The following is a 27,299-nucleotide window of genomic DNA, read 5'->3' on the forward strand; positions in this document are numbered from 1 at the left end:
AAGTTGAGGCATCGACTTTCAAAGTTCTGTTCTCATTTGCTTCTAAGGAAACTGACAGGAAGCTCCATGTACACTTCCATAAAGGTTGCCTGCCCATAATCCCACAACCTTCCTGATCTCGCCCTTCACTTGATGGGTCACCTGTCCCTTCTATTCAGTGAACAGCACAATTAGGAAAAGATATTCTATGGAGTTCCCTTAGTGGCTCAGTGGTTAACGAATCTGGCTAGGAACCATGAGGTTGCGGGTTCAATCCCTGGCCTTGCTCAGTGGGTTAACTATCCGGCGTTGCCGTGAGCTGTGGTGTAGGTTGCAGACGCGTCTCGGATCCCTCATTGCTGTGGCTCTGGCGTAGGCCAGTGGCCACAGCTCCAATTCAACCCCAAGCCTGGGAACCTCCATATGCCGTGGGAGCGGCCCAAGAAATGGCAAAAAGACCAGGAGAAAAAAAAAAAAAAAAAAAAGATATTCTAGCACAGAGGAATTCTGAGATGACCAAACAAGCCTAATTATACATGAGACTCAGGAAGAAGAGAAAAGAACCTTTTATCCTTTTATAAAGGGGAGGGGGTCTCTTTGCTATATATATATATATATATATATATATATATATATATATATATATATACAATAGGAAATATTATTAAAGGGTATATAATATGTAGAATTGGACACTCTTTACAGACATAGCTATGGAAAGCCTTTAATGTCAATTCAGGTGTTCTTTTAAGGAGCATAAGTAATAAAGGTGACCAAATGAAAATTTCCTGAGTAACAACGATATTTATTAAGCATTTACTAAGTCTCAGGAGCAATGATAAACACCTTCTGAATGAGTCACCACCATGATTCCTAGAAAGCAGGCACTGCTTCAACCTCTGATGGCCCACATTTGCCATTACCCTTGCTTCTTTGCATTCCTGACTGCAGATTCAAAATAACAGACAGCTGATGTGGTAGAAAAATGAAGATTTATATCCTTGCCTGTCATTATAACACACTAATGATTGCCATCTCCACAAAAGGTTACAAGATCTTTTTGCAAGATCCTAACCACATAATGTGATATGACAAAGCCACAACAATCAAGGAGCCTTGTGAGGTATTTAATTGGCTATAGGATTAATAGTAATGCCAATCAGTAGTCAATGGGCAGCAGTTCCCTTTTTATATAAAATACAATTCTTTAATAGTGTAAGTAATTCACCAGGCCTTAGGATATGATTATATAAAATGAAAAGAATAAGTTATCATATTGACAAATGGAAACATGTTGTAGCTGAAAGCAATCCAAAGCTAGCTGAGTTCAATAAAAGCTCCTTATCTCCATTTTAGGATGCATGTCATTAGCTCAAAAAAGATTAATTTCTCCATTCATTTTTCAATTCCTTTACTGGCAAAAAAAATGAAACTGTGAGTTTTTGAAATACAATCTTCTTGCTTAATCAAATGTTGAGAGTCTCATATAAACATGAATGGAATAATCAATAAATTGTGGAGGCTACAAAAACTAAAAAGTGGTAGTCTTAGATAAGCTTCATCTATGCCTTTATGTACATACTCCTTTAAAACAGGCGTTTTGAGTTATGTGAGGCACACACGCCTTCATTCATTTTTTTAATTCAATGAATTTTATTATATTTATAGTGTGTAACCGTCATCACAAACTACTTTTATAACATTTCCATCCCAATTCCCTAGTCCAGCCCACCCTCCCACTCTGCCTGTCTCTTTTGGAAACCATAAGTTTTTCATAGTCTATTTCTCTTTTGCAAATAAATTCATTTGTATCTTTTTCTTTTAGATTCCACATATAAGTGATATGATATGATGTTTGTCTCTCACTGTCTCTAACTTCACTTAGTGTGATAATTTCTAGGTCCATCCATATTGTTGCAAATGCCACTATTTCATTCTTTTTATGGCTGAGTAATATTCCGCTGTATATATGTACCACACTTTATCCACTCCTCTGTCGGTGGACATTTAGGTTGTCTCCATGTCTTGGCTACTGTAAATAGTGCTGCTATGAACACAGGGGTGCATGTATCTTTTTGAATTATAATTTAGTCCAGAATATGCCCAGCGGTGGAAGTCACATGATCATACGGCAGCTCTATGTTTAGTTTTCTGAGGAACCTCCATACTGCTTTCCAGAGTGAATGCACCGATTTACATTTCCATCAACAGTGTAAGAGGGTTCCCTTTTCTCCACACCCTCATTCTTAAAGATAACATAAAAATTAGTCATGCACACAGTAGGTATTCTGTAATTATCTGTTAACTGTATACATTAAATGCAATCCATATAGGAGAAATTCATAAAATTAATTAAATCTCCTAAGAAAATTATAGGCAAGGGAAATAATTCCTTCCTGAAATCATGATTACAAAAGGTAGTGCATAAAAACTGCTTCAGAAATGAATATTATCCATTAAAAACTTAATTTGCCAAAACAAATTTACTCTCTCAATTAGACATAAGTCCATTTTCTATGCAACAAAATGAGGATCTTGCTTAATATCTTATCATTATTAAGTATTTCAAAAACAAAAGGTTTGAATTACCCATTTGAAACAAATGTTCAAATTAATAAGCTTTACATAGCTATACAGCAAGACATGGCATTGCCCAAATAGATATAACAAAATGAATCATTAAGAAAATATCTACAGATTATACAATTTCTATAAATTGAACCTGAGAACCTGCCCCATCTAGTTTTAATTCAATCTTCTAATTTTATTAATATGTATTTCCTATCTTAAAAAATGCTGACTAAAATCTCCCAAGAACATCATCATCAAGTTAGCAAAAAGGAAAAATGCTTGGGGAAGAGATTAAATCGAATCTAGCTGAGTAGAAATTCCATCTTTGTCAATTATTAGCTGTACAACTTTGGCAATTTTTAAATCTTATCTTGCCTATTTTCTTGCTTTAGCAAAATAACAATGCTGCACTAAAAATGTCAGGCAAATGACTGAATATGACAGACGCAAGAAGCATTAAAAATGATACAGAGGTATATCAGCTGGGTAAGTAGTAAGAGCTAAGAGGGATAAAATTTTGGAGCAACCACCGAGAGATGACAAATTCCAGCTGGGCCAGGAAAGTCAGAGACACCCATAAGTGGATGACAAAGAGAAAACCAGGATTGTGAGTTTAAACACAAAGAAAGGGATCTGTGATGATCCACACAGAAATTACAATGGGAATCACAGACCTGGCCAATATCAACATTTATTTTCAAAACATTTTATAAAAATGTCATTTTATTTCAAACATCCCAATATCAATAAAGTATAGTAAGGTAAACAAATAATTTCAATAATTTACAAACTTTGTAAATTAGAGTATGAAATCTCCTAACATATAATGTACAGAATACTGATTAACAAGTCTCTGATTTGTTTGTGTTTGAATCATGACAGCAGTGAACCCTATGGAATAAGAGGCTGCCGCTCTCAGCAATAAAATCTTATATAGCACATTACACATATTATTCTTTCATGCAATATTTCCCAATCAAAATATTATAAGGCAGAGGTCCCATTTTTAGGAACAGTTAGAAAGATACAGGCAATCAGCTTTAACCTTCAACTCAAAACTATCTGGTAAAACTCCAATTGTGTACTTGGCTTTTGTCAATCTTACAGTGATAAGTTTTGCCAGATTCTTCCTATTTTGTTCTCTCCGAATAACCTCAGTGATGTGTATACTCCCTTCGTATTTACTATCAACTTGTTTCATTTTTAACCAACTAAACTTAGTACCATCTCCTCCTCCAATAGTATAAATTTTCTCTCTGATCAAAACTGTCTATTCAACAACCAAAATCAGAGATCTTCCTTCTATCGAAACTACTTTCTGAGTGAGAGGAAGGTTATCTCCCAAGCAGGGTCAGAAGGAGGTCTTCCCATGGGCATCCCACCTGAAGAATTATCACAGGTATGCCCAGGTCACGAAACACATGCAGCCACATCATTCTCAATTTTTTTATCCAGTTTAATTTTCCTTAAAAACCACTTCTCGAGAAATAAAATGGCCTTAAGTTGATTTTCATTTTTTTTTTTTTTTAATTTGGCCACACCTGTGGCATGTGGAAGGAAGTTTCCAGGCCAGGGATTGAACCTGTGCCACATCAGTGACAACGCTGGATTCTTAACCCACTGAGCCACCACGGAACTCCAGATTTTTTATTTTTTAATTTTAACTTTCTTTTATTTAAGCTTGCTTCACTGTCCATCTCTTCTCCATTCACTCTGCCTTAGTATGTAAACACCACCTTGCTAATTCCTCCAGAGCAAAATTCCTTTCTGACAGAGAATACAATCCCCAGCCACAAAGTGGTAGCTAAATAAATGCTAATAAAATAAACCCATAACTAGGAAGCCAATTAGTTCAGTTAAGTCCAAATCTCTATGAAAATCTAAACAGTAAGTCCTCTTACCTGTGCTCCACCTTAAGGGGGATGGGAGGTAATCACCTGGCTTTCAGAATTCCCTTAAGAAGGATCCTTAGACCTGAACTACTAGTGTGTCAGCTCATTTAAGAAAATAATCAGGAAAATGAAGACCAAAGACCTACGTGAACTTTACATTTCTTGCTCTCATTACCCAATCCTCAAACCACAGGAGTATAAAACAAAAATGATCCTTTCACATGAAGAGGTTGGAATACTAACCTTTACTGAGTCTATTACCACAGTTCACTGAGGAGCTCTCATGTAGATATAGGTCTAATTTTACTGTTTTATTTTTTTAAGCATAAAAACCAATTTTGATAGTTTTTGAAAATAAAACAAATTTTCATTTCTTAACATACAAATTGTTCTGTTTCTACATTTAGCATCTGAAAATTCATTCTTTTCTAGAATGTATGTTCAAAGAAGAAAGGGGGCTCACTCATTTTCCACAACTGCATCCACTGTGCCTAAAATAAGTAGTTGCCAATAAATATTTGTTGCAATAAAGAACAAGTACATATTTCAACTGACATGACAGAGAAAGGATCTGGCATATAAGCACCTGGGGGAACTGGGAAAGGGAGATAAAAGAATAATTACTAGGTGAAGTACCTCATTATTCGTTTAAAAAAAAAAAATTCGAATATTCAAATATGGAGCCTGTCTCATGGAGTTCCTGTCCTGGCTCAGCGGTTCATGAACCCGACTGGCATCCATGGGGGTTCGGGTTCAATCCCCGGCCTTGTTCAGCGGGGTGAGGATCCTACCATGAGCTGCGGTAGGTTGCAGATGCGGCTCAGATCTGGTGTTGCTGTGGCTGTGGTGTAGGCCGGCAGCTGTAGCTCCGATTTGACCCCTAGCTTGGGAACCTCCATATGCCATGGGTGTGGACCTAAAAAGACAAAAGATAAAAAAAAAAAAATTTTTAATTTAAAAAAGAAATATGGAGCCTGCCTCTATTTTGCACTCTCAAACTGTGCTACAGCTGCCTGGGCAAGGTCAGTGAGCAGATGCTCTACTGTTTATTTTTTAATGGGAAACAACTGCTCTCCAAGGTTCCAAGCAAAGAATGCACATGCACATTCTTCTACTGTCCACATCTGCACTATCCAAGAGGGCAGCCATCCACGAGACATGTGTCTTTTGAGCACCTGAAATGTGGCTGGTGTTAAATGAGATATTTCAGAGATGTAAAATATAAATCACATTTGTTTTATATTAATTACATTTTGAAATGGTAATATTTTAGACACACTGGGACAAACAAAATAGAGTATTAAATTTAATTCATGTTTCTTTTTTACTTTATTAAGGTGCCTTAAATTTATTCATTTATTTATTTATTTATTCATTCATTCATTTATTTTGCTTTTTAGGGCTGCACCTGCAGCATATGGAGGTTCCCAGGCCAGAGGTCTAATCAGAGCTACAGCTACCAGCCTATGCCACAGCGATGGCAATGCCAGATCGGAGCCACATCTTTGACCTACACCACAGCTCATATGGGATCCTTAACCTACTGAGTGAGGCCAGAGATCGAACCCGCAACCTCATGGTTCCTAGTCAGATTCTTTTCCGCTGTGCCACGACAGGAACTCCAAGGTGGCTCAAATTTAAACATATTTTTGTGGCCCACATTATATTTCTAATGGTTGGTACAAGTCCAGACTGACAATGAGAGAGTCTAATGGCACCAGAAGGAGTGTTCATTCAAAAATAGCAAGATCTGGGTCCTAATTTCCCAATCTTTAACTAGGAAATGGGTTAGATTTTCTACCATGCAACAGTGTTCCCTTAGTACCTCTTAATAGCATTAGGAGGTAAACACATTAGCCTTGATTTAGAGACAAGGAAACTGAGGCACAGAAAAGAAAAGGTACTTAAGGCTAAGTTACAGAGCTGATAAATGAAAGAGCAAAACACTGAATCAATGTCAGCAGGACTTCAAAATGCACATTCTTCCCTTTCTCTCCTCCATTCACTCCAAGGGAACCTTCCCCAGTTTCTAAGAGGCTTAATAAAGTATGCCAACCATCTGACCTGACTTATCCTGTGATGGGTTTCTCTTTGACACCTTCCACCCTTCAGCCATATTTTCCCAGCCACTTAACCAAAGACAACTAGGTGAAATGGTGATGGAGAAACCTGGAAAAATTACCATGAAGTGACACCCCACATGCAGCTATCTCCTGTAAAAGAATAAAGTTTTCTTAATTGGGGATTTTGCCCTTGTAACTCAAAGTTCTCCACTGTACCTGTCACTGTTAGTATAATCTGCCACAAAGAAGGGGACACCACGACCTGTGAATTCACGCATTTGGGCACGCTTACTTCACTTGTTATGAATTAGCTTACTTAGTCTCTTAGCAGCCTCGAGAGCTTCATTGGCAGTGTCTGCTACAAAAAATCTTTGAACTTTCACTCCATTGTCAGACATCAGTTTCTTGCTCTGGTATTCCTGCAGGTTCAGCCATCTTCTGGGGGTTAATTGAACCACCTTGAGGAAATGGGGGAGAGAGATAAGAACACTTATTAACAGCAAGAAAAGTAGCAGCCAAACTATAGGGCCAGTCTTACAGGTACCTTCAAATGGCAAGAGCAAGACAGATTTTAGAGGCAAAAGAAAAAAAAAAAAAAAACAGGAGTTCCCATTGTGGCTCAGTGGGTTACAAACCCAACTAGTATCCATGAGGATGTGGGTTCCATCCCTGGACTCCCTCAATGGGTGAAGAATCTGGCATTGCCATATGCTGCCTCATAGGTTGCAAATGAGGCTCAGATCCATTGTTGCTGTGGCTGTGGTATAGGCCAGAGGCAGAAGCTCTGATTCAACCCAATGTCCAAGAACTTCCATATGCTGTAGGTCCAGCCATGAAAACGAAAAAAACAAACAAAAAAGCTAAACAAATAGGTAGAAGACACAATTTAAAGCTTTCAATTTTAATTTTAAAGTAAAATTAACTTTACCTTCATATTCTGAATTATGGCATAAACACATTGACTGGAGCTGCAGGTGAGGCCACAGCCACAGCAACAATGGATTCGAGCCGCATCTGTGACCTACACTACAGCTTGTGGCAATACCAAATCCTTATACCAGTGAACAGGGCCAGGGATCAAACCCACATCCTCAGAGACAACATCCCTGAGCCACAACAAGAACTCCTGCTGCCCTATGTTTGCAGCTCCCTAAGAATCTACAGGTACTTCAACAAAAAGATGTTAAGGACCCTATCATATAACATCATATATCTTACCCCATTTCAACCCCTAGTACATAAACCTCATTTTTGCTTTTTTTTTTTTTTTTGGTCTCCTTAGGGCTGTACCTGATGCAGATGGAAGTTCCTGAGCTAGGGGTCAAATCAGAGCCACAACTGCCAGCCTACACCACAGCCGCAGCAACTCTGGATCCAAGCCATGTCTGCAACCTACACCAAAGCCACGACAACACTGGATCGAGGTCAGGGATAGAACCCACGTCCTCATGGATACTAGCTGGGTTCATTACTGCTGAGCCATGAAAGGAACTCCTCATTGTATTATTTTAATAACTGTATACACATCATTAGTCATTTTAAGATATCTCAGGAAATTTGTTTTAACTCTTTGAGGTCAATGGGCCACAGAGTAATCCATTTCTTTGCTGTGGTTTTTAATGGACTCTAGGTACAGTTATTATGTTTTTAATGAGATTATCTCTTTCATATACCAATACTGAGTGAAATAACCTGACAGACTCACAATTAATTAAACTACTTGTTTCTAAAAAACTGCAACATGTGTATTAAGGTAACGCTGCTTCTTAAGTATCATACAGAAGAGGTTTTCCAACATGCACTAAACAATTAATTCACGTTTGTGCTGAAAGAAAATATTCATAGGACAGAATAATATTAACAAATATATTCGTCGCATTTTATCCAGTAAGACCAACATATTCCCTATCGAATCCATAAGGCTTGTTTTTAAAAGAAAAAGAAAGAAAGAAAGAAATGGATATACTTAATTTCATTTCAATCCAAGATGCAAAGGAACCACTACTCACAGGAGGTACGACGATGCCATTAATGCAATAACCAACCAAAATATCAGGCAACAACTGGATCACAAGACTGTTGGCAAAAGATCACCTGACACACCGCCTAGAGGCTTTGGACAAGGCCTCGGTGGATATCCAAGGCAGTACCACACAAACCATAAGCTGAGGTCCACAGGGCTCTACCACATGGAACCATTAGCTTTCAGGGCTTCTAATACGTCCTTAAAACTTGCATTTTTCTTCTGGCATCTCCAAGCTACAATGCACTTATGAAACATTTTGGACAAAAGGCATTCCAAAGAGACTCCAAAACCTCACAGCTAGATTGAATTCTACCCAAGGGCAGAGTGTGTCTTCAACTTTTTTGTGTCTTAATGAAGAATGCCATGGTGCTTGGCATACAGAGAAGATACTTAAAAGTTACCGGGTAAGTAGCCAAATACATAAATCCTGCCTTTTGTCTTTTTGTCCCCTGATACAGATGTTTTCATTTGCAGAAACTGACCTTCTCTAAAAATAGAAAAGTCCTTCAGACCTAAAATAAACATAGCATAATTTACATACACTTGTAAAAAATTCAAATTTCAACATGCTCAAGCCCCAACCTCTCTCTTTGTTCTATCCTTATAAATATTGGCAATGATATTTTTAAAATTGAAGTTGCCTTCACTTCTTTAGAAACAAATAATGCTAAGATAAAAATAAACAGGCAGACAAGCAAAGCTTACAATTACTATATATAATTTTTAACCATATATGATTTGTTAATCTTACTTATGAAATTTTAGGTCTTAATGAAACACTAGTAATTTGAAAAACACATTTCAAAAATGAACATATTCACTGACTTAGTAGTCTTAATAGCACTTCATGTAACATGTCAAGAAAAATTCAGGTTCAAGAAATTGAGTAAAAGTCCCCTAAAGAAAGGAAAGATTGAACATTATATATATACCATATTCTGGGATCACTTTTAAAAGGCAAATGGGGAAGGATCAATAGATTAAGTGTATGTTAAGGTATCAATTTAATGCCATTAACAGAAGAATAAAAGAAATATTCTTTGAAAAGAACATCTGAAAAAGACTAAAAATAGCCACAGTGTGGTCTTGGTCAATTTCTTTTCATCAGAACACTCACTGTATTAATTTTAGGTATGTTAATGCAATCTGCTACAAACTAATTGCAATTGATCCAGAGCCTAGCTTCATAGACATGTTATACTTATTGACTGTTTCTGCATTGACTCAAAATGAAAAGCTGCTTTAAGTCTGTGGCTCTTAAATTGAAAACCAACACAGTGAATATAGTTCTGAAGCCACTGCTGATACTTAAGCTATCACTCTACAAAGTGATCATCTTACAGAATAATTACCTATATTTGTCAATTCTAAATTTGGAAGAATACAGTCCCTGACCAGGTCTAAAATTTCAGTAACTCAACTTTATTAATTGAGAACTGAGATATACATAGAGGAACAGGTTGACTTTTGGATTTTCAAGAGAAAAAAAAGAAGAGAAAGACTTAAGGTGTAAAATATGCTGGAAATGTATTCAACTGCTAAATAATAAAAATAACAACAATAACTGTTCTATTATTGATGGAGCACTTCCCATGGGTTAGGCATAATAAGCATTCATATTTCTAATGGTCAAAATCATGAAAAGTCAAGTATTACTATCTTTCTTCGCAACTATCATTGATGCAAACTAACAAATACTCCTAACCTTCCTCCATACAGGCATTTCCTGGCCTTGGCTGAAGCTAAGTGAGGCCATGTAATTAATTCCAGCAAATAAGGTGTAAGTACATATGGTGTGTGACACACTGGGCACAACATTTTTTTTTTCATTATAGTTGACTTAGAATGTTCTGTCGGCATCTGTCGTACAGCAAGATAACACAGTTATATACATTTACAAACATTATTTTTTTCACATTATCCTCCATCATAATCCATCACAAGTGATTAGAAATAGTTCCTTGTACTATACAGCAGTATCTCATTGTTCATCCTCTCTAAATACGTTTGCATTTACTAACCCCAAACTCCCTGTCCATCCCATTCCCTCCACCTCAGCAACCACAAGCCTATTCTCCATTTCCATGAGTGTGTTTCTTTTCTACAGATAGGTTCATTTGTGCTGTATATTAGATTCCAGATATAAGTGATATCATATGTTGTCTTTCTCTTACTTCACTTAATATGTGAGTCTCTAGTTCCATCCATATTGCTGCAAAAGGCATTATTTTGTTCTTTTTTTTTTTTTTTTTTACAGCTGAGTAGTATTCCATTGTGTGTATATGTACCACATCTTCATAAACCATTCATCAGTTGTTAGACATTTAGTTTGTTTCTATGTCTTGGCTATTGTGAACAATGCTGCAAGGAACATAGGGGTGCATGTACCTTTTCAATTAAAGTTTTGTCTGGATATATGCCCAGGAGTGAGACTGCTCAATCATATTGTAGTTCTGTATTTAGTTTTTCTGAGGTACCACCATACTGTTTTCCATGGTGGTCATACCAATTTACCTTCCCACAGTGTAGGAGTGTTCCCTTTTCTCCACACCCTCTTCAGCATTTGTTATTTGTACACTTACCAATGATGGCCATTCTGACTGGTGTGAGGTGGTACCTCCTTATAGTTTTGATTTGCATTTTTCTAGTAACTAGTGATGTTGAGCACTTTTTGATGTGCCTGTTGGCCATGTGTATGTCTTCTTTGTCTATTTAGGTTTTCTGCCAATTTTTCAGTTGGACTGTTTGGTTTTTGCTGTTGAATTGTAAGAGTGTTTCTATATTTTGAAGATTAAGCCCTTGTCAGTTTCATAATTTGAAACTATTTTCTCCCATTCTGTAGGTAGTTTTTTTGTTTTTCTTTATATGGTTTACTTTGCTGTGTAAAAGCTTGTAAGTTTAATTATATACCACTGGTTTATTTTTGGTTTTATTTCTACTGCTTTTGGAGATGGACCTACGAAAATATTTGTATGGTTGATGTCAGAAAATGTTTTGCCTATGTTCTCCTCTAGAAGTTTCATGGTGTCTTGTATTATTTAAGTCTTTTAAGTCATTTTGAGTTTATTTTTGTGCATGGTGTGATGGTGTGTTCCAGTTTCACTGATTTACAGGCAGCTGTCCAGTTTTCCCAACACCACTTGCTGAAAAGACTCTTTTTCACTTTTTATATTCTTGCCTCCTTTGTCAAAGATTAATAGACCATAGGTACACGGGTTTATTTCTGGGTTCTCTATTCTGTTCTATTGAGCTGTATGTCTGTTTTTATACCAGTACCACACTGTCTTGATTAATGTAGCTTTGTAATATTGTCATAAGTCTGGGAGAGTTAGGCCTCCTGCTTGATGTTTGGTTCCATATAAATTTGGGGGTTGCTTATTCTAGTTCTGTGAAGGATGTCATGGGTAATCTGATAGGAATCACATTGAATCTGTAGATTTCTTTGGGTAGCATGGCCATTTTAACAATATTAATTCTTCCAATCCAGAAGCATGGAATATCTTTCCATTTTTTTGAATCCTCTTTAATTTCCTTGATTAATCTTTTGTAGTCCTCAACATATAAGTCTTTCACCTCCTTGGTCAGGTTTATTCCTAGGTATTTAATCTGTTTGGGTGCGATTTTAAAAGTTATTGTATTTTATATTCCTTTTTTAATATTTCATTGTTAGTATACAGAAATTCAACCAATTTCTGAATGTTAATCTTGTATCTTGCTACTTTGCTGAATTAATACATCAGTTTAAGGAGTTTTTGTGTGGAATCCTTCGGGTTTTCTACATATAGTATCATGTCATCTGCACAGTGACAATTTTACCTCTTCTCTTCCAATTTAGATACTTTTTGCTTTTTTTGTTTGTTGGATTGCTGTGGCTAAGACTTCCAATACTATGTTGAGTAAAAGTGGTGAGAGTGGGTACCCTTGTCTTGTTCCACATTTTACTAGGAAGGCTCTCAGCTTTTCTCTGCTGAGTATTACATTGACTGTGGGTTTGTCATAAATCTCTTTTATTATGTTAAGGTATGTTCCCTCTATACACACTTTGGTAAGAGATTTTATCACGAATGGATGTTGGATTTTGTCAAATGCTTTTTCTGCATCTGCTGAGATGATCATGTGGTTTTTGACTTGTCTTTTATGTAGTGTATGACTTTAATTTGCATGTGTTGAACCATCCTTGTGATCTTGGGATGAATCCCATCTGGTCATGGTGTATGATCTTTTTTATATGTTGTTGGATTCAGGCAGCTAATACTTTGTTGAGAATTTTTGTGTCTATATTCATCAAAAATATTGGCCTATAATTTTCTTTTCTTGGTAGTATCTTTGACTCATTTGGGTACTAGGGTGATGGTACCTTCACAGAATGTTTTTAAGAGTGTTCCTTCTTCTTCAACCTTTTGGAAAAGTTTAAGAAGGACAGGTATAAGTTCATTGTATGTTTGGTAGAATTCACCTGTGAAGCCATCTGGTCCTGGACTTTTGTTTGTAGGGAGCGTTTTTACTACATATTCAATTTCATTTCTAGAGCTCAGTCTGTTTAATTGAATTGATCTATTTATTCTTTGGTTTGGGCGGGCTCTAAGTCTCTAGAAAGTTGTTGGTTTCTTCTAGTTTGTCAAATTTGTTGCTATGTAATTGTTCATAGTATTCTGTATTTTTATTTCTGCTGTATCCATTGAGATTTCTCCTTTCTCATTTCTTATCTTGTTGATTTGAGTTCTTCCTCTCCTCTTCTTGGTGAGTGTGGGCAGACGTTTGTCAATTTTGCTTACTCTTTCAAAGAATCAGCTCTTGGTTTTATTATTTCTATTGTTTTTTGAATCTCTATTTTATTGCTTTCCTCTCTGATCATTATGATTCTCTTCCTTCTGCTGACTTACAGGTTTTTGTTTCTGCTTTTTATTCGTTTAGGTGGTAGGTTAAGTTGTCAATTTGAGATTTTTCTTCTTTTTTGAGGAAGGCCTGTATTGCTATGAACTTCCCTCTAAGCATTGCTTTTGTGGCATCCCATAGATTTTGAATGGTTGGTTTTCATTATCATTTCTCTCAGGGTATTTTTTAATTTCCCTTTTGATTTTCTTGTTGACCCATTGGGTTTTTTTTTTAGGAGTGGGCCCAACCTTTGATTAACACACTTCCCACCCATTTAAGCCTTCTCTCTCCTGACCTGGGGACTGGCAATATTCAAGATGGCAGCTGATCTATCAGCTAATGGTTAGAGTGAGGACTGAACATCTCCAAGTGAATATAATGAATGTGTAGTGAAAAACAAAACTTTGTGGACTCTTAGCCATTAAAATTTTGGGAATTATCTGTTACTGTTGCAGAACCTAGCCCATCTAAATAGCACCTAGTCTGTCCTAATAAAACCATCTTGCCAACTAGGAAACCCAGGCTGAATATCAGTCACTGGCCCAAGATCATAGACAACTATAAAACAGCAAAGCTGTCCTGATCAGCAATACTGATTGACTGACTGTAATACTGTTGATTCCCTTTGTTTGTATTCTAGACTCACAATCCCAGAGCCTCCTGGGGATAAAGACTGAGACTGGCATGTGCAAAATAATATTCCTGTCTTCAAAAGGCCAAAAATTGGGAGTTCCCATCATGGCTCAGTGGAAACCAATCTGACTAGTATCCACGATGATGCAGGTTCAATCCCTGGCCTCACTCAACGGGTTAAGGATCCAGCATTGCCATGAGCTGTGGTGTAAGTCACAGACACAGCTCGGATCTGGTATTGTTGTGGCTGTGCTGTAGGCCGGTGGCTACAGTTCTGATTCGACCCCTAGCCCAGGAACCTACATATGCCATGGGTGAGGCCCTAAAAAGACCAAAAAAAAAAAAAAAAAAAAAAAGCCAAAAATATACAAGAAATAGGCTTCTCATGAAACACTGGCACTGCACGTTCAAGGAAAAATGTAACTGCTCCAGGCTTGCGGAGGAAGGGAAGAGGAGATGTGAGTGGATGCTGTACTAAGACTCTAGAATGGTACAAAAAGTAGTCCATTTCAACTTCTAGTTAGAGCTATCTATTAAAGCCTTATAACATCTTCACTGCAGGGAATCTATGAACTCTGGAATGTGAATAATGGAAGAGAGTGTAAAGACCATCTGACCCAGTGACTTTCAACTGTTTCTGCAAGTTATTTGCCTTCTTGTCCTAAGATCACTCTCTGTGCTCTTCATCAACTGGCTCCTGCCTAAATCTGAGACTGTTTGGAGACTGGGCAGCTAGAGGAGGAAACCAGGTCTGGCTCCCTCTTTCTGAGTCAGGTTACCACTCCAGCCAGCAGTGAGTGCATCTCCTCTTAAGTTTCAGGGCCCTCCTAACTCCAGCTCCTGCTACCTTCCAACCATGACTCCTGTACCCAGAAGCTGGCTTAGACTCTGCCAACATGACCACCTTTCACTCCCACCACTCCTCAGACTGGTAGAAGACTCCTGCTGTTGCAGTCTCTGGTTTCCTCCCCAGCTCTGTTTGGATTCTAATTGATCTAACATTTTTGTAATGTTAAATCCTACTAAAAATGACCTGGTGCTCAACAGAGCCTAAAGGTGCCCCTCTGAGACATCACAGAAGCGGAATGGTGATGGCCCATTATAAAGATGACTTTGGGCACTTAACTCTGCAGCAGTGTCCCACATATATCATATAGTGGGATTCCAAGGTATGAAAGGGCTACTCATTTTACATTCAGAAAACCTAGGCCTAAAGATGGGAAGTAACATGGGTAGGGATCCAACAGCGAGTCAGAGTTAGAATGAGAACTGGACTAATGACAATTTTCTTTCCTTTTTTCATAGAGATTTTGGTAGAGTGACCATATCAGGTACAGTATCATGTTTTCAAAACAGCTGGAGAAGGTTGGCACCTGGGTTTGGTTCCTTCTGGATCTGTACACTGACCTTTCCATTGCTTCCTTCCTTTCCATGCTTCTTTGACAGAGCAAGGACTTTTAAGCTTGGAGGGGAAGGGGAAGATAGAACTTAAAAGAAAAGCAGCACATGAAGATTTAAGGGCCTATGGGAACAAGGGAGCAGAGGCAGAAGAAAAAGAATGAAAAATGAGGAAGAGGACAAAAAGAACCAAGAGATAAAAAAAAAAAAAAAAAAAAAAAAAAAAAAAAAAAAAAAAAAAAAAAACAATGACTAGGCTGGCAAAAATTCATAAGAAAACTCAAAGCACAAAATTAGACAGCTACACAGTAAAAAGTGACATGATGGAGAAGGCATTCTTCACCCCATGGTTTTAAATTAGAGGTGTAGAGACTACTGAGATAACACTAGAGGAGGAATAAAAATCAATAAAGGGAATATAGAAAGATATGTCATTGAGCTAGGTGCCCCCAAAAGGAGAATCTGTGAGCCATATCTGCCACTCGCTCTCTGCACTTCCTCTGCCTTTCTTCTGCCTGACTTTCCACAGTGCTGCTTCACTCAGGAAGGCAGCATAATGGAGTGTGAGAAAGAGCCCAAAATTCACTGGTAAGCAGGAAGACAGAAATGAGAAGCCACTGTGTCAAAAGGAACAAAGATGTCATTGGATGGGAGAGAAATGAAGGTTTGATGTCACCGGCTTTCTCACATGCTACCAATGCAAATCAAATGCCAGGATGACCACCTTCAAAAGCAATGTGACAGCACCGATGGTATAGAAAACAACTTCTCTACTGGAAAGTCTGCTTTTTGGGGAAAAAAAAAAAGTGTTTAAACTAGCAAAACACTCAAACGGTGAATTCGGGATACATACTAGCCTATTTGGCGTTGTACATAATAAAGAATAAAGTTGGAAGTGATCTAAATGCCCATCAAACTGTGGCTAATTATTGTGGCTAATTAAACCACAATACAGTCAAACCACTGAAAACACTTGTGTGAACACAGAATAACCATAAACCACTGTTCTCCTCCATTCTCAGTTCTCTTGTACCTGGCGTGACAAAACTTTGTGGCAACCATGTACAAACCCTACAGTGTCCTTCGCCATTGCTGCTAGGACTTGGAAGCCCTATGTGGAGAGGGAGGAGTGGCAGGGTTAAAGCAGCATTATTAAGTTACTACCTGGAAGACTCTTGCCTCAGAGTCACTTGACCCACATTCACATGAACGAGAAATAAACCTTTGATGTGTTTATCACAGAAATTTCAGAAATAACCTCTTCATTGACTAGTCTACCCTAATAACTATAAGCAGCCTAATACTGATTGTTCTCCAAGGCATGTTACTGGAAGAAAACAACAATTTCCTTTCACTATCATTTATAAATGATAAGTAGAATATCATTTACATTTCAGACACATATGTCCACACACAAAGCAATATTCTGTAGCTTTCAAGGACAGACATATGTATAAGTAAACACAGGAAAAAGGGCCAGATGAAGTTCACCAAACTTAATGTCAGTAAACCTGAGGAGGGCAGACTGAGAATATGGTGATCAAAGGAAGATTTAACCTAATCTATAAGATTGTTTAAAAATTTTACAGAAAAAACATTATTTGCGTAATGAAAATCAATCTGCTCAAAAACAACATTGAGAGAAAGTAATCAAACCTGGGCTTTAACCCAAATGCATGGCCTCAATCAAGTCAATTAACTTGCCTGGAAAATGAAAGGCTTGCACCCTTACTTAAATGTAGTGGAAATTCTTCAAATGCAGTGTGAATGGAGATGGGAAAGCAAAAGCTTGCCTTCTCTGTGACATAGAACTACTACCTTCATATAAACTCCTGCTGTTAGGTAAGAAGAAGCTCTTAAACCTCATTTGGATCTCTCAATAACAATGACAACAGTGGAATACAAACAAGGAATTAGCTGTAAACTCAGAGGAAAATATATTTCCCTCTCATTACAGGCAAGGAAGGCAGATGCTTGGTGGGCAGAAGCAGGCCAAGAGTTGGTATGTGTTTGTTATATTTTAGTTTTTGCCAATGTTATTCCGTATGCAAATTAGCACCCATAAATCTACCTTAGTCACGTTACCTAGGAAATACTGGGCTTCAAATAAACGTGTTGGTGCAAATGAAAAGATAGATATAACTCAATATGTCTCAATATGACTATCATAAAGTAAAAGGCATGCTTGCTTAAAACAGCTCTGATGAAGAAGCCACTTCACTATTGCCTTAGGAAAAGAGATTAACTGGATCCTCTTTGAAGAGGAAAATAATAATAACAAGAATAGCACTTTTCTGTTTAGCCCGTAATGTGATAATGTCAGCACATCAACTCCTCCACAAAGAAAACATGTTAAAGAAACAGATAAAGAAAAAGAAGCACTGTGATTAAAAGCCCCAGGCTATGGAAAGGAAAAAATAATGTCAGACTTAGAAGAAAGAGCAGGAACGTAGATTTTTTTTTTACTAGGTTGAAGTGTGGGGCCTTCATGTGGTTACCTTTGAAAATATCGCATCTTTTTTGTCCAGAATTGGCTGCTTGCCATTTATGTTATACTCAGGAAATTAATTAACCAATTAATGAGCTGCCTGTGGCTGAGTCCCTGAACTCTAGCAGGGGTACAGAGGGACACTACCCTGTATGGATGAGAGAAATGGCAGCTGAAATGAGTTTCCTCATTTAAAAGAGCGGACACTTAACAGACACATCCTCATAGGCTAAAGTGAGGATTCATGAGTTCACACATCCAAATCAATTAGACAATGGCCAGCATATCAGAGGTACCCCCCAAAAAGCTTAGCAAATTATTTAATCCAGAAACACAAAGGGGGAGAAAAGTATAAGGAGGAAACAGGAAGACTCTCTGGAATAAAAACAGTAGGCACTTATATAAACGATAAAGAAGAGTCCTTCTGCTCACTTTAAATGTATTTGGGGAGGTAGTTTCAGACTCTAATAGTAGAAGTTATACTTACTCAACAATCACAGAAAGAGACCAAACAATAATTTACAAGAGGAAAGACCACACAATTCCCAAATTCAGTAAGCATCTTAAAATGGCCTATTTGTGCTAAGGAAATTTACTTTCCATCTCATTTCAGCCAGAATATCTCCATCTCACAGATGAGGAAGTTTGAAGTTGAGAGAGTCTGAAGGTGAGAAACGTGTCTACAGGCATTCAGCTGGTTAAATGAGAGTCAAGATCTGAATCCAAGTTTCTCTGCTTAAAATACCTATAAGATTTCCAATATTACAATGGACTTTTTAAAAAATTATCTCTATGAATCTTATGTCAATCCTTGGAACCATCAAAGACAAAAACTATACTGCCACTCCTGACCTTAAAATATACTTTCTATTTAAAAGAAGGGGAAATTAAACAGCTGACAAAAATAGGAAACACTAATAAAGATGGTGTGGTACCCCCAAAAAAAGTGTTGATGGGACATGTAATTTAATTAGAGTAGATGGCTAGAGAGTAAAAGTATTTCAAATTTTACTGATCAAGAGAAATAATCCCTGAACTCTTTACAACAAACTGAATAGGAACAGACTAGGAGCCTGAGGTCACTTGTACCACACTTTTAATGCATCTCCGATAGTACCACCTCTCTAAAGCCCCACAGTAAAGGGGGGGGAGCATCTGCTAAAATAATAAAATAATCTGTCCTATAAGGAAAGAATTAAAGTTGAGCTTTCAGACTATCCAAACACTGGATCACAGCCGTCTGCTATTTTAGATTAATTCTTTTTAAAGTACCTTGACAAAGTCTTATATTTTAAAACTATACTAAATACCAGCTGACATGTATAAATGCTAGGAAGCTGCAGAAGCTGTGGTAGACACTAGACAGGTATTACGTCCATTAATTCTCACAACCACTGTACAAAGAAAGAAACTTGAAGAAGCCCATTTTACAGATAAGCAAGTTAACACTCAGAAAAGGGGTCAGAGGCAGAGCCATATTCAAATCAGGTGTGCCTGACCCCAGAGTCCATGCTTTTCAGTAAAGCAGAAACGGAGAATTGCCTCCCAGCTAAAAAAGTGGGTCCTAAGTGGTGAAATTAACTGGTTTATGGACTTTAAAGACAGCAAAGTACAGAGCTGCACTGAAAATGAGGTTTGGGGGAAAATGAGAAGCTCTAAATGAGAGAGCTTCCTTGGATGGGTTTCACCAAGTCAAAAGAATTAAGATTCTCAAAGATACAGCCACATTCTTTTTATCCTAGGTTCAGCAGAAAAGGAGCACCTTTTTTTTTTTTTTTTTAAGGAGCAAAGAAATATAAAATTCTTTGTAGTAAGGACAAATGCCCAGAGGAGGGTTCACTCCAAAACTCCATACTGCTGCTCTACCAGCAGCAAGGAAGAAAGGATGGGAAAAAATGCAATCATGATAAACATTAGCATATTAACACAAAGCAGAGACAACTGTATAAAAAGCTCTAGAAATCCTCAGAAGCATCCTTTCAAAATGCCTCCCTGTTCCCTGGTGAAGAGTATGCCAGCTCGATTATGAAGTAGTAGAAAATTGCCTTAAGTTTACACTGTGAACAGAAGTGGGCAAGAATTATTTATATAGAAAAAGAAAACAAATTAAGGTAACATAAACATACACTTGCATAATTCCTATCAAGGAAACAGGCAGAACCTGTACCTTGTTCATTCATTCACCAGTTCTCCACTGGGCTTTATGACATGGCGGCAACTAGGCTTGATGTTCAATATCAACAGCACAGGCAAGATTTTTTTTTTTTTTTTTTTTTTTTTTTTTGTCATCACAGAGTTTGTGTCCTAAGACAGGAGGCAAGGAAGAAAAATGTGAACACATAAATGAAGAGTGTTATTACAGAGAGTGAGAAGTGCTATGAAGGAAATAAAATATACATGATGAAAAATGGATGCCAACTGTAGACTAAGTGGTCAACTCTGAGGAGTAGCATCTGTGCCGAGGCCTGAGGATGGAAAGGAGGTGGATGTGTGGAGAAACTGTGAGGAGAAGCCAAGCAGCATGTTCTGAGGCTCAGAAGCAGAAAAGGCTTAGTATGACCAGAAAAAAAAGGGGAATCCTAGAAGGGACAAGGGTGGAAAGGTAAGCAAGGACCAGATCATGCAGATGCCTCGAAGCTACAGTATGGAGTTTAGATTCCTTTCACTCAGAATTTTAAGCAGGGGCGGGGGGGGGGGGGGGGAAATCGAATTCACAATTTAGAAAAGTCACTCTGTCTTCTGTTTACAGAATAGTTACAAGAGAACAGCATTAAACCAGGGGAGAATCTGCAACCTTTTTCTGTGAATAACCAAACAGTAAATGTTTTAGGCTTTGAGGCTAGACAGTCTGTTTAAACTAACTCTGCTATTTAACAAGCAGTCTTAGACAATACATAAAAGAATGGGCAGGGCTGTGTTGCAATAAATCTTTATTTACAAAAACAGGATGTGGCTAACAGACTCCTCAGCTAGATCACAGAGAAGGTAGTGGAGGCGGAAAAAGAAATGAAGGGATTCTGGGTAGAAGTTTGGTGATGAAATAAATCTTATTCATGGATTAGATGTAGGGTATATGAAATAAAAAGAAATCTAGTATTATTAGACACACATATACATGCACACAATAAACACATACTTTACAAGGTTAGTACATTAAGCCTGGTTAGTTTTATATACCTGCTAGTCATAAAAAAGTATTTCTTCGGAAACAACCTTGGATTTTTTTTTTGCCCAAACTAGCCTTGCATTACACTTAATAATTGACACTCCTGTACATCATTCTACCACATCAGAGCTACTGGGTCTTTGATCTTATTACCTTCTTCCATTATTTAATATTGATCCCAGCGGGCAACAGGCAAACTGCTCTGCTATAGTAGTATCCTGATACAGTGGCTCATCTGCAGCTTCTCTCCAAGGAGGAAACACAAGGCCTCCCTTGATTAAAGAGACAGCATGCAAGAATAGTGAAAAGGAAGAAATAAAAACTAAGGATTAATGATATGTGGCATATCCAATGGAATTCTGTAAAATGTTTCAAATGAATAAGCCAACACTTGAAATAGATGATTGCAGACATAGTTCCAAAGGAAAAGAGAGAGAGAAGCAAGCAAGTGACAGACAAGAGGGACATATAACAGGAAAAAAAATTAATCTTATGGAGATAAATGAAGGGGTTCAGAATGTCACCCCTAAAGTATATCATTCAGGATATAAGGATTATTTTGAGCTAAAGGCAATCACAAAGAAGCAGACACAAAAAAAAATCTGCTTCCAACTACCATCCCACCTTCATATACACCAGGAAGAACAGGATGATTCTTAATCAGGGGAGACAAATCTACGCTCAGCACAGACATAGACCCCGAGGGACCAACACAATGAATCTCACTAATTAGTCCTTACCTCCCATCAATGTCCCTCATATATTTATCTTCCCACAATTTGCTACCCTTAGAAGCTCAAAGTTGTCTTCATTTGTCCTTTCACTCCCCTACAAATTTACTGTTCTGTTAAGATGCTACAAAAGCCGCATTGTGACCACCCCCTTGAGTCACTCATCACTGAGTGCCCCCATGTGTACGCACCCTGCACCTGTTAATAAACTTCTGTTTTGCTTTTATTTTTGTCAGCCTAATTCTGTACCCCAGACAATGAACCTTAGGTGGGTAGAGGAAAAGTGTTTTCTGGTCCCCAACACATGTACGTTGACATATCAAAATAGCTTAAAACATGACATGCTAAGTTTCCAATAGTGACTAGGTAAGACAGAGAGAGACAAGGGTTTTGGGAAGGGACACCAAATGACTTTAAATCTTTTATTTAAATGTGATCTTAGCAAACAAGAGAAGAAAGCAACAGTCGAAACTTCTTCATATTGGACACACAGATGACTTGACATTAATCTCACCATTCCCCATTTTTTCTAAATATAAAGTTATACACCTAATATAATTCATTTAATAACTATGATTAATTCCCTGAGTTAAGATGGAGTTATTAGCCAATAAAATATGAGGGCAAGCTAGAAAAAATAATTTTCATCAGAAAAAGTAAAAGTTTAGATCTAGAAGAAATCTGAGATCATGCAGGGCCAACAGCTCATATTGTACATGAGTAACTGAACTCTGGAGGCCTTACTCCCCGTGCTACAAAACTGGCACAGCCTCATCCAGCCAGCAGGAAGTGTCCATCCGTGCGCTTGGGCCCTTCCAACACACCAGTGCAAGGCGTTACAGAACACGAGAGCTCAGGGAAGGAGGGGGGGGGTTGCATACAGGTTTTGATCCCTGAAGTCTCAGGTGTATGCCAGGTGGCTTACTCTTAAGTCAAGTTCATGTTCATAAAAGTCGAGTTTCTGCTCATTTTTAGCCTGAGTAACTCTGGAAGTAACATCCTGAAAATTAGGTCTTTGTTTCACCTCTAAAAATGTGTGTGTGAGAGAGAGAGAGACAGAAAGATTTAGAAACTCAGAGCGAGAGAGAGAGATTTCCTCTACTCACTCAAGTGAGTCTCTGAGGTAGCAAGAAGGGCTTTGGGGTTCCAAGAACAGTCTTCAGGCTAAGTGCTCACTGGAAAATAATAATACAACAGCCAAGGCTCAACCTTGTTCTGGAGCCATTACTCAGCTAACCCCATCCAAGAAGTTACACATTTACACATGCCATCAGAACAGACTATGTATAATGCTCAAGAAAGGAAAAGTGCTAGATGTTTTTCTTCAGCCACCTTGCCCAAAACATGACTGCTGTGAGAAGACTTATGGGGTATTTTTCAAGATCTCCCCTTTGAATGAGCTTGTGATACTGAGGAAGTAAAGCAAAGATAGGAGTAAAGCAGAACACCCAACTTTCCAGCATTGCTGAGAAGATAAAAAACGGATAAAGTATGTGAAGGTGCTCTCTCATGAGTTCAGTATGGACATTACAATAAGTTACATGTGTCAACTCAGTGCATCAGATTCAGCTCCCCAGCAAAGACCTGCCACCTTCCCTGCTCCATTCTCTTCTGTTCCCAGTTTGTTAGCCCTCCTTAAATACTCCCTGAAGTCCCTTTTAATAAACTCAGTTGAAAGCTTGCAAGGGGCAGACTTTATTTCAATCAACTTACTCATGCTCCTTCTCACAATCTAATAGCACTTAATAGTTTAGCTACATTTGAATTTAATGGGATTTACCTGATAGAAATAGACTTCTCATGACTTCTTTATAGCGGCAATTTTGAGTGACCTAGCTAACTCAATCTCACAGGTTCGCCTGTCCTGGCATGCTGAAAAATGACTCCAAGTGCAGTAAATGAGCGACCTATGCTGGGGAAATTCCTGAGATCATCTGACATTTTGAAGGTTTGCAATACAGAATGATAACTGGTGCCTGCAAGGGTCTAAGCTCACTATTTGTGTTTATAAGGAGACTTCATTCTCATTGATAAATGAAATATTACTACTATGGAAAGTGAGATCTTAGAATTGTCTGTTAGGGAAGATGTCAACATTATAGAAGGTGTCCCCTTTTTTCACATTTCCATTGTCAGAACTTCCACTTATAGGAGAAATTACAATCTCAAGTATTAAATCCAATTGCCCAATAATCCATATAAAATGTCCTACTTATGAAAGAAAAGCACATGCCAGATCTTTTGACTCATATTTGTCATCTCTTCTCTGCAATAATTTAAGTTTCTTTAACCAGACTTGGGAAGGCATAGAATCACACAATTTTACATATATCTGAGTGAATAACCCATGGAAGTTAAAATTCAAGGCAAGCTTTCAGAAAACTAGATAACATGAAAATGAAACTTCAAAATAATCCCTGAAGAGAGAATTTATACCACAGTGTAGCATATATGACATTCACTTTGCTCCAGGAAACTTTTGAAAGAAATACTGTTATTCATTTGAAAAATCCATTGTGATGACAGAAAAATCCACACACAAAGGACTCTTGCAAAATAGACAATGTGACACAATATCTGAGCAGCACAGAAAATAATATTCTAATCATGCTATATCCTCCTAAAATTGGACAATTCAAAAAACTAAAAAAATCTTAAGAAAGTTTAATCCTAGTCATTTTTCTTTCAGGAAGCTATAGTGAAGTGTTATATGATATTAGTACAACTTAAAAACTGATCCAAACCAAAAGTTAACAGAGAAAATGAGAAATAAAAGAGCAAAATCTGACATACTGCTTGGTCATGACATGATGATGGATTCAAGAGTTGAAAGTGAGAAATGGGTGAAAGTGAGAAAAGAGTGAGGATATATATTTGGTGCCCTGCCACTTATTGGCTCATGACCTTTTACTTTACTTACTTAATTTAAATGAAAATATCAAATAGAAAGATATACAATGCTCCTGGATTGTAAAAAATCAGTATGTCAAAGTGACCATACTATCCAAGGCAATCAATCTATAGATTCAAAGCTATCTCTATCAAATTATCCATGGTATTTTTCACAGAACTGAAACAAAAAATGTTAAAATGTATAGAGAAACACAAAAGACCCAAAATAGCTAAAGCAATCTTAAGAAAGCAAAATGGAGCTAGAGGAATCAGACTCCCTGGTTTCAGACTATACTACAAAGCTACAATCATCAAAGATGTATGGTACTGGAAAAAAAAAAAGAAAAAATACAGATTAATTGAAAAAGATAGAAAGCCCTGAGATAAACCCAAGCACTGACAGTCAATTACTCTAAGACAAAGGAAATAAGAATATACAATGCAGAAAGAAAAGACAGTCTCTTCAATAAGTGGTACTGGGAAAACTGGACAGCTCCATATAAAATAATGAAATTAGAACATTCTCTAACACTACACACAAAAATAAACTCAAAATGCACTATAAGTACCTGATATATAAAGATTAAGGCAAAGTCTGTTCTCAAGACAATCCTAGGGGCAAGGAAGAAAGATTCAGAACACATTTAACAGTCTTTCCCGAATCTGAGCTTATGACAGTTATGATTAATCAATAACATCCTTTTTCCCAAAGGATGGCCTTAGTCTCAGAATCCTCATCAAACAATGCTCCACATGGACACCACCCACAAGAGTTGGAATACTTGCCCAGAGTCTTAGCTCATGCTGTTGTAACAAACACCATAGACAGGGTGTCTTAAATAGCAAACATTTATTTTTCACAGTTCTGAAGACTGGAAAGTCCCAGATAACGGTGCCAGCATGGTCAGCTCAGATTTTCCTGAGGACCTTCTTCTTGGCCTGTAGGTGTCTGCCTTCTTGCTGCACCCTTAATGGCTGAGAAAGGAATCACCTCTCTTATAAGGACACAAATGCCATTCATGAGTGCTCCACCTTTACGAATGAATTACCTCTAAAAGGCTCTACCTTAAAATACCATTACATTGGAAATTAGGGCTTCAACAGATGATTGGGGGGGGGGTGGCAAACATTCAACTCATACATTCAACTCATAGTGCCAAGAGTACTAAGTCTTATTCAACTCTTATGAACTAACATACACTATATATACAAGCTTTCAGCAGCAAGATTTCCTGTTTATATACTGTCTATGGCTGCTTTCTCACTACAATTGAAGAGGTAAGTAGCCACAACAGAGACTTCACAGCTGCAAGGCCTAAAATAGCTACTGAACTCCTCAATATGAGAGATGAGGATAGACTACCTAAGGGTCCAGAGGAGGAAACTGCACCCTGATGTCCTCTTATACCAGCACTGAGAGTTCCACAGGACAGTTTTTACCTCACTAGTTAATTACCTCACTAGCTAAGTGAAAACATTCAAGTGGCTCTCCAATGCAGCTATACAAGATATCACTTTACTACGTAAAAACAACCTACGGATTTTGATAAGCCTCTCTGACTGTCATCAGAAACACCCTGCTAGCCCCAATGTCCTTTTCTCACCAGTCCAGATCATGGGAGAAAAGGTCTGCTTTTAGAGTGATAGGGCAAAAGAAAAAAAGGAGGGGAGTTCTGGGTATGCTACTTCATTTCCCAACTGAGAAAATGCAAAACAGCCATGGAGTAACTCAGCATGTGATTCCAAGACAGGGAATAAAGACAGAAATTTTCACCCAGGGGCTATCAAATCCACGTTTTGAGCACATTTTCCACAGATTGCCATGCATAGTCCGCTTTCTTGAGAATAGTTCCTTCTCTAAAACTACAAAAGTGAAAGAAGCATAAGAAGCACCAGATCGTAAATTTCATTTTTCTAAGCCATTCATTCTATGGCAATTCCAGAGGTGCTCCTTCTCCTTACACTAATGTGAGTTTTATTATCAGAATGTCTCAGGAGCAGACACTACTTTTCACAAAACCTCATCTATATTAAGGACTGAAAGACTGTGTCTCATTACTAATGGAAAAACAAGACTAAATATGAGTAGTTCCCTAGTTTCATCTCATCACTGAATAGCAACAGAGCCAGAAACAGCACCAAGTTTTTCCCAAAAATTGCTTAAATCAGCTTATGGGATAAATGGCCTTTAAAACGTGTATTCAAATTTATAAAGGTGGCTTACAAAATAAATTATATACATAGAACACTACACCCCAAACCAGCAAGGGTGCTCACCTCTGAGGAAGGACATGCGGTGTCACAGATTTAATCTTTACTATAATACCCTATGCATTTGAATTCTTTACCAAGGACATAGGTTACCTTTTCTAATAAATAATTTTCTCTAGAAAATCTTTCCTGACTCCCTAAAGCAGGGGTCAGCAGACTATAGCCCATTGGACATAAGTGCCCACCTGCCATTTTTGTAAACAAAGTTTTATTGGAATACAATCAAACCTATCCCTTACATATTATCAAGAGCTGCTTTCACATTGCAGTGACAGAGTTGAGTGGTTGCAACTAGGAATATAGGAATGGAAGCC

The 27,299-nt window shown here is 37.7% G+C and overlaps 1 protein-coding gene across 7 annotated transcripts in view; it reads right to left on the bottom strand.

Moving 5' to 3' along the window:
• Positions 1-27,299, bottom strand: part of SUCLG2 (succinate-CoA ligase GDP-forming subunit beta) — a 929,415-nt gene that overhangs the window by 867,522 nt on the left and 34,594 nt on the right. For all 7 annotated transcript variants that reach the window (XR_014822455.1, XM_084987035.1, XM_084987034.1 and 4 more), the window contains 1 exon segment: positions 6,822-6,963. Coding sequence is in view for 6 of the 7 variants with exons in the window: in XM_084987035.1 (XP_084843161.1) it covers positions 6,822-6,963 (142 nt within the window). In the remaining variant the exon portion in view is untranslated.

This window comes from Sus scrofa, chromosome 13 (genome assembly GCF_054392235.1).
Source record: "Sus scrofa isolate SSC_HxYL_T2T_F1_AM1 chromosome 13, Sscrofa_HxYL_maternal_Yorkshire_Landrace_v2.0, whole genome shotgun sequence".
Taxonomy (NCBI): domain Eukaryota; kingdom Metazoa; phylum Chordata; class Mammalia; order Artiodactyla; family Suidae; genus Sus; species Sus scrofa.